General features: G+C 43.5%; 1 protein-coding gene across 4 annotated transcripts in view; it reads left to right on the top strand.

The window, feature by feature from the left end:
- The window catches only part of UTRN (utrophin), an 897,027-nt gene that overhangs the window by 10,101 nt on the left and 869,286 nt on the right, over positions 1 to 17,640 (top strand). For all 4 annotated transcript variants that reach the window (XM_073557627.1, XM_073557629.1, XM_073557628.1 and 1 more), the window contains exon 2: positions 8,289 to 8,462. In XM_073557627.1, coding sequence (XP_073413728.1) covers positions 8,381 to 8,462 — 82 coding nt within the window. In that variant the 5' untranslated portion in view covers positions 8,289 to 8,380. The remainder of the gene's footprint in view (positions 1 to 8,288; positions 8,463 to 17,640) is intronic.

Here is a 17,640-nt window from a genome sequence, read left to right as displayed (position 1 = left end):
TGTAAGGAGGGACATGTATCCGTATCGCTGCGTGTAAGGAGGGACGTGTATCCGTATCGCTGCGTGTAAGGAGGGACGTGTATCCGTATCGCTGCGTGTAAGGAGGGACATGTATCCATATCGCTGCGTGTAAGGAGGGACATGTATCCGTATCTCTGCGTGTAAGGAGGGACATGTATCCGTATCGCTGCGTGTTAGGTGTGACATGTATCCGTATCGCTGCGTGTAAGGAGGGACATGTATTCGTATCGCTGCGTGTAAGGAGGGACATGTATCCGTATCGTTGCGTGTAAGGAGGGACATGTATCCGTATCGCTGCGTGTAAGGAGGGACATGTATCCGTATCGCTGCGTGTAAGGAGGGATGAGTATCCGTATCGCTGCGTGTAAGGAGTGACATGTATCCGTATCGCTGCGTGTAAGGAGGGACGTGTATCCGTATCGCTGCGTGTATGGAGGGACATGTATCCGTATCGCTGCGTGTAAGGAGGGACGTGTATCCGTATCGCTGCGTGTAAGGAGGGACATGTATCCGTATCGCTGCGTGTAAGGAGGGACGTGTATCCGTATCGCTGCGTGTAAGGAGTGACATGTATCCGTATCGCTGCGTGTAAGGAGGGACATGTATCCGTATCGCTGCGTGTAAGGAGGGACATGTATCCATATCGCTGCGTGTAAGGAGGGACATGTATCCGTATTACTGCGTGTAAGGAGGGACATGTATCCGTATCGCTGCGTGTAAGGAGGGACATGTATCCGTATCGCTGCGTGTAAGGAGGGACATGTATCCGTATCGCTGCGTGTAAGGTGTGACATGTATCCGTATCGCTGCGTGTAAGGTGGGACATGTGTCCGTATCGCTGCGTGTAAGGAGGGACATGTATCCGTATCGCTGCGTGTAAGGAGGGACGTGTATCCGTATCGCTGCGTGTAAGGAGGGACATGTATCCGTATCGCTGCGTGTAAGGAGGGACATGTATCCGTATCGCTGCGTGTAAGGAGTGACATGTATCCGTATCGCTGCGTGTAAGGTGGGTCATGTATCCGTATCGCTGCGTGTAAGGAGGGACATGTATCCGTATCGCTGCGTGTAAGGAGGGACATGTATCCGTATCGCTGCGTGTAAGGAGGGACGTTTATCCGTATCGCTGCGTGTAAGGAGGGACGTGTATCCGTATCGCTGCGTGTAAGGAGGGACATGTATCCGTATCGCTGCGTGTAAGGAGGGATATGTATCCGTATCGCTGCGTGTAAGGAGGGACATGTATTCGTATCGCTGCGTGTAAGGAGGGACATGTATCCGTATCGCAGCGTGTAAGGTGGGTCATGTATCCGTATCGCTGCGTGTAAGGTGTGACATGTATCCGTATCGCTGCGTGTAAGGAGGGACATGTATCCGTATCGCTGCGTGTAAGGAGGGACCTGTATCCGTATCGCTGCGTGTAAGGAGGGACCTGTATCCGTATCGCTGCGTGTTAGGTGTGACATGTATCCGTATCACTGCGTGTAAGGAGGGACATTTATCCGTATCGCTGCGTGTAAGGAGGGACATGTATCCGTATCGCTGCGTGTATGGTGGGTCATGTATCCGTATCGCTGCGTGTAAGGAGTGACATGTATCCGTTTTGCTGCGTGTAAGGAGGGACATGTATCCGTGTCGCTGCGTGTAAGGAGGGACATGTATCCGTGTCGCTGTGTGTAAGGAGGGACATGTATCCATATTGCTGCGTGTAAGGAGGGACATGTGTCCGTATCGCTGCGTGTAAGGAGTAACATGTATCCGTATTGCTGCGTGTAAGGTGGGTCATGTATCCGTATCGCTGCGTGTAAGGAGTGACATGTATCCGTATCGCTGCATGTAAGGAGGGACATGTATCCGTATCGCTGCGTGTAAGGAGGGACATGTATCCGTATCGCTGCGTGTAAGGTGGGTCATGTATCCGTATCGCTGCGTGTAAGGAGGGACATGTATCCGTATCGCTGCGTGTAAGGAGGGACATGTATCCGTATCGCTGCGTGTAAGGTGGGACGTGTATCCGTATCGCTGCGTGTAAGGTGGGTCGTGTATCCGTATCGCTGCGTGTAAGGAGGGACATGTATCCGTATCGCTGCGTGTAAGGTGGGTCATGTATCCGTATCGCTGCGTGTAAGGAGGGACATGTATCCGTATCGCTGCGTGTAAGGAGGGACATGTATCCGTATCGCTGCGTGTAAGGTGGGACGTGTATCCGTATCGCTGCGTGTAAGGGGGTCGTGTATCCGTATCGCTGCATGTAAGGAGGGACGTGTATCCGTATCGCTGCGTGTAAGGTGTGACGTGTATCCGTATCGCAGCGTGTAAGGTGGGTCATGTATCCGTATCGCTGCGTGTTAGGTGTGACATGTATCCGTATCGCTGCGTGTAAGGAGGGACATGTATCCATATCGCTGCGTGTAAGGAGGGACATGTATCCATATCGCTGCTTGTAAGGAGGGACATGTATCCGTATCGCTGCGTGTAAGGTGTGACATGTATCCGTATTGCAGCGTGTAAGGAGGGACATGTATTGGTATCGCTGCGTGTAAGGAGGGACATGTATCCGTATTGCTGCGTGTAAGGAGGGACATGTATGCGTATCGCTGCGTGTTAGGTGTGACATGTATCCGTATCGCTGTGTGTAAGGTGGGACATGTATCCGTATCGCTGCACTTAACACTTTACTGGGGGCAGATAGGACACTGATCATTTATTAAGGGGATCCTGTCATGTAAAATAACACTATTTGCCTGCAAATATGGGGTTAATCTGCAGGTTTGTAGCATTCTGACACCATGCGGCGCTGGCATTGAGAGCCCGACTGCGGGAGGAAAGGAACGCCCGGCTTCCAGTAATATAGGTGGTGCCGCCGCGGTTTCAATCACTGCTCTGTGCATAGAGAGCGGTGGTTGTAACCGTGCCTCTGTCACTGACTGACAGCCAGCTCAGCATTAGGTCCAGATGTCAGTCAGTCCTGGGGCGCTTTTACAGCTGCCGCTCTCAATACACTGAGCGGTAACTGAAACTGTGCCGGCACCACTCCTGTGACTGTAAGCCGGATGCTGCCAGGAAAAATAAAATTAATTTAGAAAACGGCGCAGACAACTAGAATTCCTGAATGGAAACAGTCTTAAAGGGAACCTGTCGTGTAAGATAACACTATTATCCTGCAGAACAACCCCACATCTGCAGGCTAATAGTGTTATCTTACACGACAGGTTCCTTTTAAGACTGTTTCCATTCAGGAATTCTGGTTGTCTGGAATAAGTGATTCACTGCATGAATTATGTAAAAAGCAGAGAGAACTCATCGATTATTACGGGATTCTTTTGGGTTCCATTTTTTAAGAACGAAAAATTCCACCTAGAGGATTTGTTTTTCTGTTGTGAAATCCGACAGCATAATAATCAATTGGACCTCTCTTTTTCCACTTGCATAATTAATGCTGCGGATCACTTATTCTGTTTATCACTAAAATGAAGCCAACAAATGAACTGTGTGAACAGAGCCGAACGTGCTTAGCCAGCTTTTATGAAATGTGCGAAATGTGCTGATCTGTGACTTCTAAATATTTCATGGGATGTCACAAAACTAGTAGAGTCACTCAGACTATCCCCCAGGACAAGATAGCCAGTCATAAGCAGGTTCTGTTAGAATGATAGAAATTGTTGTGGGGTTACCATCCACAGATATTGTGTAAGAATACATTGCAACAAAGTAATGCTTTATTTGTAAACAACTTGGTTACATTATTGTAATATGCGTGCTGTATCTATATTTTTCATGCTTAGAAGAACACATCCCCATTGTAGCCTACAGAGCTGATCACATATTTGTGTACTTTGGCGAATGAAAATGTGATAAAACACTGATGAAAATAGTCACTGACATCTGAAGGAGGCCATACTCCTCTCTGCCCATTGAAAACGCTACTTGGCAAAACAAAGCATGCAATGTTCATGGTGGAGTTGGGAAAGGTATTGACACCTTGAAGAGCACCTAGCATTTAATTTTTCTTCTAAATGATAAGTACGCCCTGACATATCCTGCAGATTGTTGGGTGATGTGACGACTGCAGAGACCCTCACAGATTGCTCAAAAAGCAGCTATACAACTTTTTAGTCCATTTTTATATAACTGATCTCTGTTGGATACATTTTTTTAACAATGACCTAGGAAAATGGATCCCTTTTTGCTTACTAGATTCAGTAATGGGTCGTTTTTTGCTTACTGGATCCAGTAATGGGTTGTTTTTTGCTTACTGGATCCAGTAACGGGTCGTTTTTTGCTTACTTGATCCAGTAATGGGTTGTTTTTTGCTTACTGGATCCAGTAACGGGTCGATTTTTGCTTACTGGATCCAGTAACGGGTCGTTTTTTGCTTACTGGATCCTGTAATGGGTCGTTTTTTGCTTACTGGATCCAGTAACGGGTCGTTTTTTGCTTACTAGATCCAGTAATGGGTTGTTTTTTGCTTACTGGATCCAGTAGCGGGTCGTTTTTTGCTTACTGGATCCAGTAACGGGTCGTTTTTTGCTTACTGGATCCAGTAACGGGTCGTTTTTTGCTTACTGGATCCTGTAATGGGTCGTTTTTTGCTTACTGGATCCTGTAACGGGTCGTTTTTTGCTTACTGGATCCAGTAACGGGTCGTTTTTTGCTTACTGGATCCAGTAATGGGTTGTTTTTTGCTTACTGGATCCAGTAGCGGGTCGTTTTTTGCTTACTGGATCCAGTAACGGGTCGTTTTTTGCTTACTGGATCCAGTAACGGGTCGTTTTTTGCTTAATAGATGCAGTAAGCAAACTACAAATCCTTTGTAAATGAAAGCTAAACAGGAGGCTAATTAACAAATCCGTTTTCCATACACTTCAATGTAAAAAAAAGAACGGATCCAACAGAGATCAGTTATTTAAAAATGGAGTAAAAAGTTGTGTCTGCAGAACTTTTTTGCCAACGGATTGCTGCTGGATCCACTCTAACTGATCACTACCAGACATGTGACCATAACTTAATACAGGACCATGTGCTGCCAAGAACGATGATCTTTTCACCAAACAAAAATATCATTTCACCCGACGAATGTGTTTTCCTCATCACCAGGTGATCAGCAGCCTATCCACATGGCATGATCATAGGGGAATGAGTGCTTGGAGCGCTTGATTCCTGACAATCATGTAGTGTAAATGCAACTTTAGGATGGCATAAATATAGCATGAACCTCTCCCATTCTTCAAGATGACCCTAGCCAAGTAATCTGAAACTTTCTTTGCTTCAGCTCCCAAAATAAAGCTAGGAGTGGATAGTGAATGTCAATTATAGGCAATCTCTTGTAATTTCTATATTTAGATTATTTTAGTTAGGAAATGAATTTTACATCTTTGGGCCACGTTCACACACTCCGTACTTGGTCAGTATTTTACATCAGTATTTGTGTTTCAATAATTTTTATTAAACTTTTTAGGTAGGTAAAAGGGGGGAAGGATTGGTAAGGGTTGGGAATGGGAATTAAAGATTATTAACTGAGGGGAGGGATGAGGACTGGGGAATAAAGGGAAAGAGAACAAGGGAGGACTCGATTGTATTGCAAGGTTTCACATTAAAATGATCTAATAAATTGCGGTCAATATTTACAAGCATGAAAACAGGTACATTAGTAGTATAAACAACAACATATTTCACACAAAAATGAAATACATAAACAAAACACTCAGAATTAAATATTACTGAGTCTATGGAAAAATAGGAGCCCAATGTTCCCATTTTTAGTATATCTTTTAAATGTTTATGGCGAATCTGTGTTCTAGTGATTTGTGAAGGGTGAATTTTTCCAAAATATCAGAAAGTTTGGGTAGTCTCCAATAAAAGACTATTGAGTTTTTCACCATGAGAAAAATATGGATTTAAATATGTCTACCGTAATCACTGGAGCAATGTCTTCCTATCCAGTGGACAGAAGGACCATCTGAGGAGTAATTGAGAGTGTTTTATTAAGTAGTTTGTTTATAACAAGAGAGATTTTCTTCCATAAATTTTTAATTTTGGGGCTGTCACAATCCATTAATGGATTTGTGGCAGCACTGGTTCCACTATAATTTAATTGTATCTTTTTCCCTTTCAGACCAGCAGGGGTTATTGTCAGTTTTCCTTGCTGGCAGCTTGCTGCAGCTGCTGAGTTGCTAGGTCAGCTGATGTGGGTAGTGACCACTCCCACCAGCTTTTAAATGGTCACTCATGCATCAGCTGACTGTTGGTGATAGAGTTTTCTATGGAGACCAGCCTTGCAGTTGCAGCTTTCTGGTGTCAGCGCTGAATCTGCTTCTTCTGTGAATTTTGAGGTCCTGTTTCCGTATCCTCTGCCGTGTGTAGCTTGGCAGCTGTGCCTGGGGCTAAGTTTTGTGTTTTTACCTTGTCTGTCTGTCTGTCTGTTTGTACCATCTGCAGTGGTGATGCTAGCGTCCTTGCCAGTGTGAGATGACAGTGAGGGATGAGGTTTGTAACGGCGGCGGGGGGAAGGACCCGCTTAGGGCGTTCAGGGAGTGCAGGGACAGGCACAAGTTGGAGCTTAGGAGGTGTCCCATCCCTCATTCCCTATTGTTAAGGCCTTCCTTTCCCCTTTACCATCCCTTTGAGTGTGTGCTGTGCCGTCCGCTGGCCGTTCCCCTGTTGGGTTGTGACAGGGCATCTCCAGAAAATATGGAGGAGGTGGCCACAATTCCTCCATCATAATGTAGATTTATCAGGGTTAATGTGAGATAATGTAGTAGGTATATAATACCATCTTACGAGTATTTTATAAAATGATTCATGCAGTATCATAGAGATATTAGATGCGTAAGAGTAACTAAACTAAAAAAGTAAACAAAATCAGGAGTGGAACAGAGGAAAAGTATAATCGAAACACGTCACCACTCCTGTATTTATCACCCACTCCTGGTCTTGATTTACAAACACTGATGTAAAATACTGACCAGATACTGAACGTGTGAATGTCGCCTTAAAAAAAAGTTAAGAAAAACAAATGTTTTGACCTTTTTACTACACTAATTCCCTCTCTTGCAGACACAGTACCACCAGGAATAGGTGGCTACTCTATACAAGTCAATGTCTGACGTTTTAAATAGCCTTAGGGTATGTGCACACGTTGCGGATTCCATTGCGGATTTTTCTGCATGGTTTCTGCAGAATTCGCAGGTAAAAAATGACCTGTGTTTTACCTGCGGAGTCCCTATGGGTTTTCTGCGGATTTTCTCCAGATTTTGTGCCAAGTATGCACATACCCTTACACCTTCCCGACCAGTGACATCTCCACAATGTTTAGAAGGATGGATCCACGCTGTTTTATGAATCACAGCCATTCCCTGGTGTTTCTTTTCTAAAAGAAGCTAAAAGGCTCACCCTGCCTAGTAGACATTACAGCTCCATCATTTTAGCCATTATGGCAGTCCCAGTGGTCGTAAATCTACCAGTTAGACATTGATAGCATAACCCACTAATATTTCGTTAATGCTTATATTGGAAAAACCTGTTTGTGGACTTAGAGACAGTTTTGAAACCCAAAGTCCTAAGAAAAAATTAAGTGTTCTCCAGTAATAAGTTTGTTATATCTATATTCTTGCCCAATGTAAAAGTAAGCTGAGTGTTACTCACCTACTTCTGCTGCAATGCTGCCTCTCCGCTGCTGCCCCAGTGTTTCTTGACAAGCTGCAAGTGACTTCACGGTTGCAGCATTTGAACACTGCTGCAGTGTCAAGAAAGACTGGGAGTAGCAGTGAAGAGACGACTCCAGAGTAGCGGTGGGTGAGAAAATCTCAATTCGTTATTTGTGCACGGGGCATAGAAATGAGAAAAATTAATTGCTGGTTAATCCCTTTAAGACATAAATTCCTAACATCCCTGGCATCTATCATGAGAATGGGCATCCCCTGAGTAACAGTAGTAGATTGGATGGAAAGGCACGTATGTACAGTAATCAGAGGAACTAAGCAAAGAGAAATGAAATGAGCTCAGAGATAAACCACCTAAAAAGGTTCACAATTGTTTTCTAAATATCGTGCAAGTCATTGTAAGCGTTTATTCACGTGTCACATCATGTCAAGGTTTATTCTGTGATTTTCTCAACTTTGTACTGTGTTCATTTACAGGGGTATGCCCATATAACAATGTAAATGGATGAACAAAAAACACTAATCCATGTGAATATGCTTTTGGAAACCAAGACAGCAGCAGTGGTGTTGTTTCCAGTCAATAATACAAATTCATTTTTTTTTTAGGTATTTCACCCTAGCTCAGTCACTTGACTCTAAGTTACATGCCCACGGATCCTTTCCTGTAAAGTGTGATCAGCTTCAAAGAATTACCTGCAATGGCTAATGTTGGGGCACAGCTCGACAGAACTGATGGAGAACAAACCAATGAGTTTAGCGATATTATCAAATCTCGATCTGGTAGGTTGTAAATTCTGTCTTGCGATTATTATTGCTTTAGTCTTTCATTGATTACTGAAATAAAATGTAAATGATGCAACTGTAGCCATGTTTTTTTCTGTTTATGGTAGGCACTTAAAGTGGTTCTCTGGGAATAGAGAATAACAGATAACTAAAGGAAATATCCTTATAAATTAAATTATATATACTTTTAATTAGCAAATCACAGTAGTTTTTTCTAAGGAGGTAATCACTAGAGAGCTGAAATGGTTTAGAAATGACTGGGTGGACAGAATTGTGAGCAGCCTCTTGCCTCAGCACTCCTAATATCTCCAGTATTAGATCAGATACAGTGTGGACAGCAGTGTGAGCAGCCTTTTATCAGCACTCCTAGTATCTCCAGTATTAGATCAGATACAGTGTGGACAGCAGTGTGAGCAAGCAGCCTCTTATCAGCACTCCTAGTATCTCCAGTATTAGATCAGATACAGTGTGGACAGCAGTGTGAGCAGCCTCTTATCAGCACTCCTAGTATCTCCAGTATTAGATCAGATACAGTGTGGACAGCAGTGTGAGCAGCCTCTTATCAGCACTCCTAGTATCTCCAGTATTAGATCAGATACAGTGTGGACAGCAGTGTGAGCAAGCAGCCTCTTATCAGCACTCCTAGTATCTCCAGTATTAGATCAGATACAGTGTGGACAGCAGTGTGAGCAGCCTCTTATCAGCACTCCTAATATCTCCAGTATTAGATCAGATACAGTGTGGACAGCAGTGTGAGCAGCCTCTTATCAGCACTCCTAGTATCTCCAGTATTAGATCAGATACAGTGTGGACAGCAGTGTGAGCAGCCTCTTATCAGCACTCCTAGTATCTCCAGTATTAGATCAGATACAGTGTGGACAGCAGTGTGAGCAGCCTCTTATCAGCACTCCTAGTATCTCCAGTATTAGATCAGATACAGTGTGGACAGCAGTGTGAGCAAGCAGCCTCTTATCAGCACTCCTAGTATCTCCAGTATTAGATCAGATACAGTGTGGACAGCAGTGTGAGCAGCCTCTTATCAGCACTCCTAGTATCTCCAGTATTAGATCAGATACAGTGTGGACAGCAGTTAGAGCAGCCTCTTCTTACCTCAGCACTCCTAGTATCTCCAGTATTAGATCAGATACAGTGTGGACAGCAGTGTGAGCAGCCTCTTATCAGCACTCCTACTATCTCCAGTATTAGATCAGATACAGTGTGGACAGCAGTGTGAGCAGCCTCTTATCAGCACTCCTAGTATCTCTAGTATTAGATCAGATACAGTGTGGACAGCAGTGTGAGCAGCCTCTTATCATCACTCCTAGTATCTCCAGTATTAGATCAGATACAGTGTGGACAGCAGTGTGAGCAGCCTCTTATCAGCACTCCTAGTATCTCCAGTATTAGATCAGATACAGTGTGGACAGCAGTTAGAGCAGCCTCTTCTTACCTCAGCACTCCTAGTATCTCCAGTATTAGATCAGATACAGTGTGGACAGCAGTGTGAGCAGCCTCTTCTTACCTCAGCACTCCTAGTATCTCCAGTATTAGATCAGATACAGTGTGGACAGCAGTGTGTGCAGCCTCTTATCAGCACTCCTAGTATCTCCAGTATTAGATCAGATACAGTGTAGATAGCAGTGTGAGCAGCCACTTACCTCAGCACTCCTAGTATCTCAAGTATTAGATCAGATACAGTGTGGACAAAAGTGTGAGCAGACTCTTCTTTCTTTAACACACCTGGTATCTACAGTATTAGATCAGATAGACAAGGGTGGACAGCAGTGTGAGCAGCCTCTTCTTAACTCGACACCCATGGTATCTGCAGTATTAGATCAGATACACAGTGTGGACAGCAGAGTGAGCAGCCTCTTCTTTAACACACCTGGTATCTCCAGCATAAGATCAGATAGGGTGGACAGCAGTGTGAGCTGCTTCTTATTACCTCAGCACCTGTGGTATCTCCAGTATTAAACCAGATAGGCAGTGTGAGAAGCCTCTTCTTTAACACCCCTGCTATCTGCAGTATTAGATCAGATAGACAGTGTAGACAGCAGTGTGAGCAGCCTGTTCTTACCTCAGCACTTTTGGTATCTACAGTATTAAGTCAGCGAGACCGGGTGTATAGCAGTGTGAGCAGTCACTTATCTCAACACCCACAATCACAGAACTCTGTGCAACAACTCTGCATTGTGTGAACTTAGCCCTATATCCTAATAAGGCAATCCTCCGCATAAATTGCTTTACTGAAAAAAAAAAAAAAACAACAGATTTGTTTCTTCCAACAAACCGAAGTCATCTCTCTCAGGTGCAGATTGCTGTGATTGCTCTAAAGCAGGCTTGGAGAAGTGTGGAAATAAATTATACGTTTCCCAGCCAGAAAGAAATGACTCTTTTCACCCATATTCCTATCTGTACTTTATTCACATGCATTCTGTGTGTGATCAGTATGTTTGCTTTTTTCATCCATGACTAGGATCAAAATCAGAGATGACTGTATGTTTTGGGGGGATTTTTGCAGACATTCAGTCCCAAAAAGTGCACATGTGAACAGCACTATAGACATGTGAAAAACATGTACAGACCATGTAAAATTTGACATGTGAAAGGAGCCTAATACATAGTTCAACTATTCAAACAAGGAATAAAGGTCTTGCTCACAAGAGCTTACAATCTATGAGGACAAGGATGAGCACAAAAAATAATCACTCATATACTGTAATACAATAAATAAGAGTATTCAGGTAAAGCGGCCAGAGCTGGGCTCCAGCCAGTATCTGTATTTGTACTGTACATATTTTACACTTCTTTTCAGCATACAAGCAGCCACAGGCTCCCCAACTCTCGCATACTTCTTAGAAGATACTGATTAACATACATAGCCGCAGACCTGTGTGCCCGCAGTCATTACCTTATCACCTGGGCTGCTGGAGCGTCATGCGGCCTGTACTCTGCTGCTCGTGGCATAAAAATCCTTTATAGTCACCTTACAATGCATACATATAAAGTCAATATCAGAGCATAGCATCTGATTCTATATGCGCCCTGAATTTTTGGGAGTGGGTCCACTCCTTAAAATGTCTGAAAAATCTCTTAAAAACACTTGAAGGATTCTGCCTATTTCTATTATGAAAGCACTTTGCTTTTCATGTTTTCAGTTTTTTCAACATTTTTCCCACTATAGGTTTTGAAAAACTTTGAGTTTTTGAAGGAATTTTTCCTGATGCATTTCCCAAAGCGCATTTGTAGAGTTTTTGCAGAGCTGTTCTCATGAAATGTTTTTTCGCAGGGTTTTTGATTGTATAGTGCCTAGCTTGGATCGTTTCCATCACGAGTTGCTTCAAAGAAGTGAAATTCACTTTCCTTTCTCCAATCAGGTGTTCTTGAAACCCTGAGGCATGAAAAACCTGAATATCTGACCAGCAGGTTGTTGTTTTTTTTCATACAAATTAATGGAAAGATTCTTTTGATGGTTTGTGAATGCCTGTTCTGCTATTTTTTAGGAGTACAGTGACTAAAAAACACTGGAAAAAGATGCAATTTGAACATACCAGAAGAGTTTTAAGATTTTTGGAAGAATTTTTTTTCTTCTTAGGCTATGTGTACACAGAGTTTTTTGAGAGCTTATTTCAGCAGAAACTAAGAAGAAACTTTCCAAGTCTTTCTCTTAATCTCAAAACTCCTAAAGAACTTTAAAGGGGTTGTCCACTACTAGCACATCCCCTGGGAAAATGCAATAGCTTATACTTATCTCCCATACCAGCACCATTCCAGCAGTGTCGGCACTTGCGTTTCCAGGGCTCATGTGTGCTGGCATCACTGTCTCTGCCTTCGGATGTATTAATAATCAAGAGGAAGTGAGTGTTCTACCGCGGCTTTTGCTACCACTTGATCACATATGTATCCAAAGGTCGAGACGGTGACCCTAGCAGTGATTGGGCGGAGGGCTCACAAGAGAACGGGTACACGGGTGCTAACACTGCTGAGACGGCGCCGACACGGGACGTGAGTATAATCTTTTTTATTTTCACGGGGGGGGCAACATTCAGATCGAGAAGGCGTTGTCCATATTGTAAGCTATCCCTTTAAGTCTCTGCTTAGTTAGCTTCTGCTATGAAAACTCAGCAAAAATATTTCTTGTGCTCTTAACCTTAAATACTCTTTGTAGCCTTTTGATTTGTTAGTACTTAGTTTGGAGAGGTTTTCATCAAAGGAGGATCGGTGATAACTTGTTGATCGTTGGGAGCTCACTGCTAAGACCCTCACCAATTGTCAGAATGGGGAACTTATATCACCTTTAGAATGGAGCAGCAGTGTGCATTTTGACTACCACCTCGATCATTCACCATTGGACTGCTGAGCTCTGTTGTGTGTCCGACCTACCACTTCAATTTGTAACCATAAGAAAAGTTCCAGGATAGTTTTAACTGGATAACCCCTTTAATAGTTTACTGCTAGAAGAACTCATTCTTATAATTATTGTTGTAGTCATAGGGAAGTCGCAGTTACACATATGCCTTGGTGCCTGAGCTGGCTCACAAGCCCTGCTGCTAAATAAGAAGACACCAATGCTATAAATGATGTTACCCTGCTATCATTTTCCTGTAGTGTGTCACAAGAAAACTACAGGAACAGGAAGAGACAAATGCAGAACCAAAGTGTAGAGTCTGTACCCATGAATACACATAGGCTAAATCTGTGTCCATGTGAAAAACCCACAGACATGTTCTTGCTGTGTTTTTATTTCAAAACTTACTATGGGGTTAAAATGGTGGGGTCTTATAGATGCCTCTCCATTACTAACCCCTGGGCTTGATGTCAGTTGACATTACAAAACTGACATCAACCCCAACCCTATTACCCCACTTACCACCAGTGGGAAGAGCAAGGCTAAGCGTCAGAATTGGCGCATCTTATGGATGCTCTATTTTTGGGGCGGCTGAGAGCTGATGTTTTTAGTCTGAGAGGAGGCCAATATCCTTGGGCACCTTTCCAGGCAATTAATATCAGCCCTCAGCTGTCTGTTCAGACTTTGCTGTTTTTTGATAATAGGGGGGGGGGCCCTCATCAATTTTTGGGGGTCTCCCCTATAATAACCAGCAAAGGCTAAACAAACAGCTCTAAGCTGATATTAATAGCCTGTGAACATTTTTTTAAGGGCTATTGGCCCTTTTCCCAGAATATTAACATCAGTCCGCAGTGGTTGGCTTTCCTTCGGTTGGTTCAAAAAATTATGTGGGAATGGAATTTTTTAATAAATTATTTATTTTATACACGATGTACACAGCGGGTGTCCTCTATATAATTCCCATCATCGTCGCCTGGTTGCGCTGATCTCGGGGAGACCAGACGACAATGGTGAGAATCCCACCAAGGGCAACATCTGCAAGGAGTTTGTATGTTCTCCACGTGTTTGCGTGGGTTTCCTCCGGGTAGTCCGGTTTCCTCCCACATCCCAAAGACATACTGATGGGGAATTCAGATTGTGAGCCCCATTGGGGACAGTGATGATAATGTGTGCAAATTGTAAAGCGCTGCAGAATATGTTAGCGCTATATAAAAATAAAGATTATTATTATTAAGATTATTATTATAGCTGCTTTCAGTGCCTGGGAACAGGAACTACTGCTTTTCCCAGGCACCAGTATTTATCACGCACAAGAAAGCCACACGGATCTGAGATATGAACAGCAAACAGATATACAGATGTCACATACGTACATACAGATGGCACACGGACCACAGATCTCACCAGTACTGTTTTTCCAGTACAGGAATCACCAGGACATGTGAAGGGGCCATACACAGTGAGCTGCTTATCACATCGGGAGGGGCCATAGCTGGACTAAGGGTACCGTTACACTTAGGCCTCTTTCACACTTCAGTTTTTTACAATCAGTCACAATCCGCCAGGTTTTGAAAAAAACGGATCCTCAATTTTCTTTTGAGGATCCGTTTTTTTTCCCCATTGACTTGCATTAATGGCGGATTGTGACGGAGCTTGCAACGTTTTTTTCTCTGGCGGATCCTCCAGACACTAATTTAACCCGAATTTCTTTCTGGGTGCCGGACAAAACAAGAAAAAAAAAAATCTCTCTCTCTCTCTCTCTCTCTCTCTCTCTCTTTCTCTCTCTTTCTCTTTTTTTCCCGGCCAGCAGTTCCTTTATTTCCTCATTTTCAGGATCCGTCTCAAAACGGATCCTGTGCCATCCGTTCACCTCAGACTTTTTGGCGGATTTGAACTGATGCAAAAAACTGAAGTGTGAAAGAGGCCTTAGCGATGCACCAGCGATCCCGACAACAATATGGATTGCTGGTGCATCGCTAAGTGGTCGCTAGTGAGCTGTCACACAGGCAGATCTCACCAGCGACATAGCAGCGGTCGGGGGTCGCTACTTACCTGTCAGACGCGGCGATTATGACGTCCTCCCGGCCGCGTCCACACGTCGCTCGTCGGCGCCACAGGAAGCCCAGCAGGAAGCTGACGACGAGAAACGGCCCAGGACGTTCTCGCGTGATCAGCGATAACCAGCGCGGGAGCAAGTCGGAGGTAAGTATCACATGTAGTGATATCGCTAGTATTATTGCTGCTGCGTCACAAAACCAGTGACGTTATAGCGATATTGCTATCCTTCACAGTTTGTAAACTACAGCTTTCACATTGACAAATGACACTTCCCTGAATCCTGTGTTTCAGCCTCTATATCCTTCTGTCCTCAGAATATACACTCACTGGCCACTTTATTAGGTACACCTGTCCAACTGTGTGTTAAGACTTAATTTCTAATCAGCCAATCACATGGCGGCAACTCAGTGCATTTAGGCATGTAGACATGGTCAAGACAATCTCCTGCAGTTCAAACCGAGCATCAGTATGGGGAAGAAAGGTGATTTGAGTGCCTTTGAACGTGGCATGATTGTTGGTGCCAGAAGGGCTGGTCTGAGTATTTCAGAAACTGCTGATCTACTGGGATTTTCACGCACAACCATCTCTAGGGTTTACAGAGAATGGTCCGAAAAAGAAAAAAAATCCAGTGAGCGGCAGTTCTGTGGCCGGAAATGCCTTGTTGATGCCAGAGGTCAGAGGAGAATGGGCAGACTGGTTCGAGCTGATAGAAAGGCAACAGTGACTCAAATTGCCACCCGTTACAACCAAGGTAGGCAGAAGAGCATCTCTGAACGCACAGTGCGTCGAACCACTCCTCTCAGCTAAGAACAGGAAACTGAGGCTACAATTTGCACAAGCTCATCGAAATTGGACAGTAGAAGATTGGAAAAACGTTGCCTGGTCTGATGAGTCTCGATTTCTGCTGCGACATTCGGATGGTAGGGTCAGAATTTGGCGTAAACAACATGAAAGCATGGATCCATCCTGCCTTGTATCAACGGTTCAGGCTGGTGGTGGTGGTGTCATGGTGTGGGGAATTTTTTCTGGGCACTCTTTGGGCCCCTTGGTACCAATTGAGCATCGTTGCAACGCCACAGCCTACCTGAGTATTGTTGCTGACCATGTCCATCCCTTTATGACCACAATGTACCCAACATCTGATGGCTACTTTCAGCAGGATAATGCGCCATGTCATAAAGCTCGAATCATCTCAGATTGGTTTCTTGAACATGACAATGAGTTCACTGTACTCAAATGGCCTCCTCAGTCACCAGATCTCAATCCAATAGAGCATCTTTGGGATGTGGTGGAACGGGAGATTCGCATCAGGGATGTGCAGCCGACAAATCTGCGCCAACTGTGTGATGCCATCATGTCAATATGGTCCAAAATCTCTGAGGAATGCTTCCAGCACCTTGTTGAATCTCTGCCACGAAGAATTGAGGCAGTTCTGAAGGCAAAAGGGGGTCCAACCCCTTACTAGCATGGTGTACCTAATAAAGTGGCCAGTGAGTGTATAGCAAAACCCTGCTGACGGATTCCTTTTAAGGGACAGCTGGCTTGGTACAAGCTCAGTTATTACACTTAACATTTTAAAGCCTTTACATTTACATGACCTCCCTCAGAGGTCATGGGTCTTCCAGCAGGACAATGACCCAAAACACACTTCAAAAAGCACTAGAAAATGGTTTGAGAGAAAGCACTGGAGACTTGTAAGGTGGCCAGCAATGAGTCCAGGCCTGAATCCCATAGAACACCTGTGGAGAGATCTAAAAATGGCAGTTTGGAGAAGGCACCCTTCTAATATCAGGGACCTGGAGCAGTTTGCCAAAGAAGAATGGTCTAAAATTCCAGCAGAGCATTGTAAGAAACTCATTGATGGTTACCGGAAGCGGTTGGTCGCAGTTATTTTGGCTAAAGGTTGTGCAACCAAGTATTAGGCTGAGGGTGCCAATACTTTTGTCTGGCCCATTTTTGGAGTTTTGTGTGAAATGATCAATGTTTTGCTTTTTGCTTCATTCTCTTTTGTGTTTTTTTCATTTAAGACAAATTAAATAAAGATAATAATAACAAAGAATTTCTGTTTGCAATAATTTTCAGGAAGAAACTGAGCATTATCTGACAAAATTGCAGGGGTGTCAATACTTTTGACCACAACTGTACTTGTCTTTTAGTAATTACTTTCATGAGGCTAAATGTAAACTTTCTTAATGTGAAGCCAAAAATCTGAGTATATTCATGCTTTATTTCTCCTAAGTCCTTCCAAGGCCCAACTTCTCTTCCTGCTTTTGATCTTTTATAAGCTACTAAAATAATTTTAAATTAATAGCTGTTTTTAATCATCCATTCAGAGTTGATCTATTTAACTTTAATGTGGACATTGCTTTTTCCTTTTAGAATGCTAATTATAAAGTTATGTCTTTATGGTTGCTAAATTTATAGTAATCCAATTTACTGTTATAAAATAGTTGCATGCCTTACAGTTCTTATAATCTTGCGGAACTCATTAATGATGAAATACTTTAGGTAGGTTTGGTTGGAGTGTTGCAATACTAATAGTAGCTGGTTGAAAACTTTTGCAAAAGCCTCTTCTGTGCGTTGAAATTAGGTTTCAATAAAAATGAGTTTGTGTTATTGTGCATAAGTTCAAGCATATTCACACCACATGATATACGTTTAGCGTTAACACCGGGAATGCTCACAACATATGCTTTAAATGTGTCCATACGGTTACATGACCAACAGAGCCAAAATCCCAAGTGCACAACCTTTTTGGCTACATTGCCA

This window comes from Dendrobates tinctorius, unplaced genomic scaffold (genome assembly GCF_039654945.1).
Source record: "Dendrobates tinctorius isolate UK_male_01 unplaced genomic scaffold, ASM3965494v1 ptg000250l, whole genome shotgun sequence".
Classification (NCBI taxonomy): domain Eukaryota; kingdom Metazoa; phylum Chordata; class Amphibia; order Anura; family Dendrobatidae; genus Dendrobates; species Dendrobates tinctorius.
The sequence above is the reverse complement of the archived record's forward strand: the minus strand, read 5'-3'. Positions and strand labels throughout refer to the sequence as shown.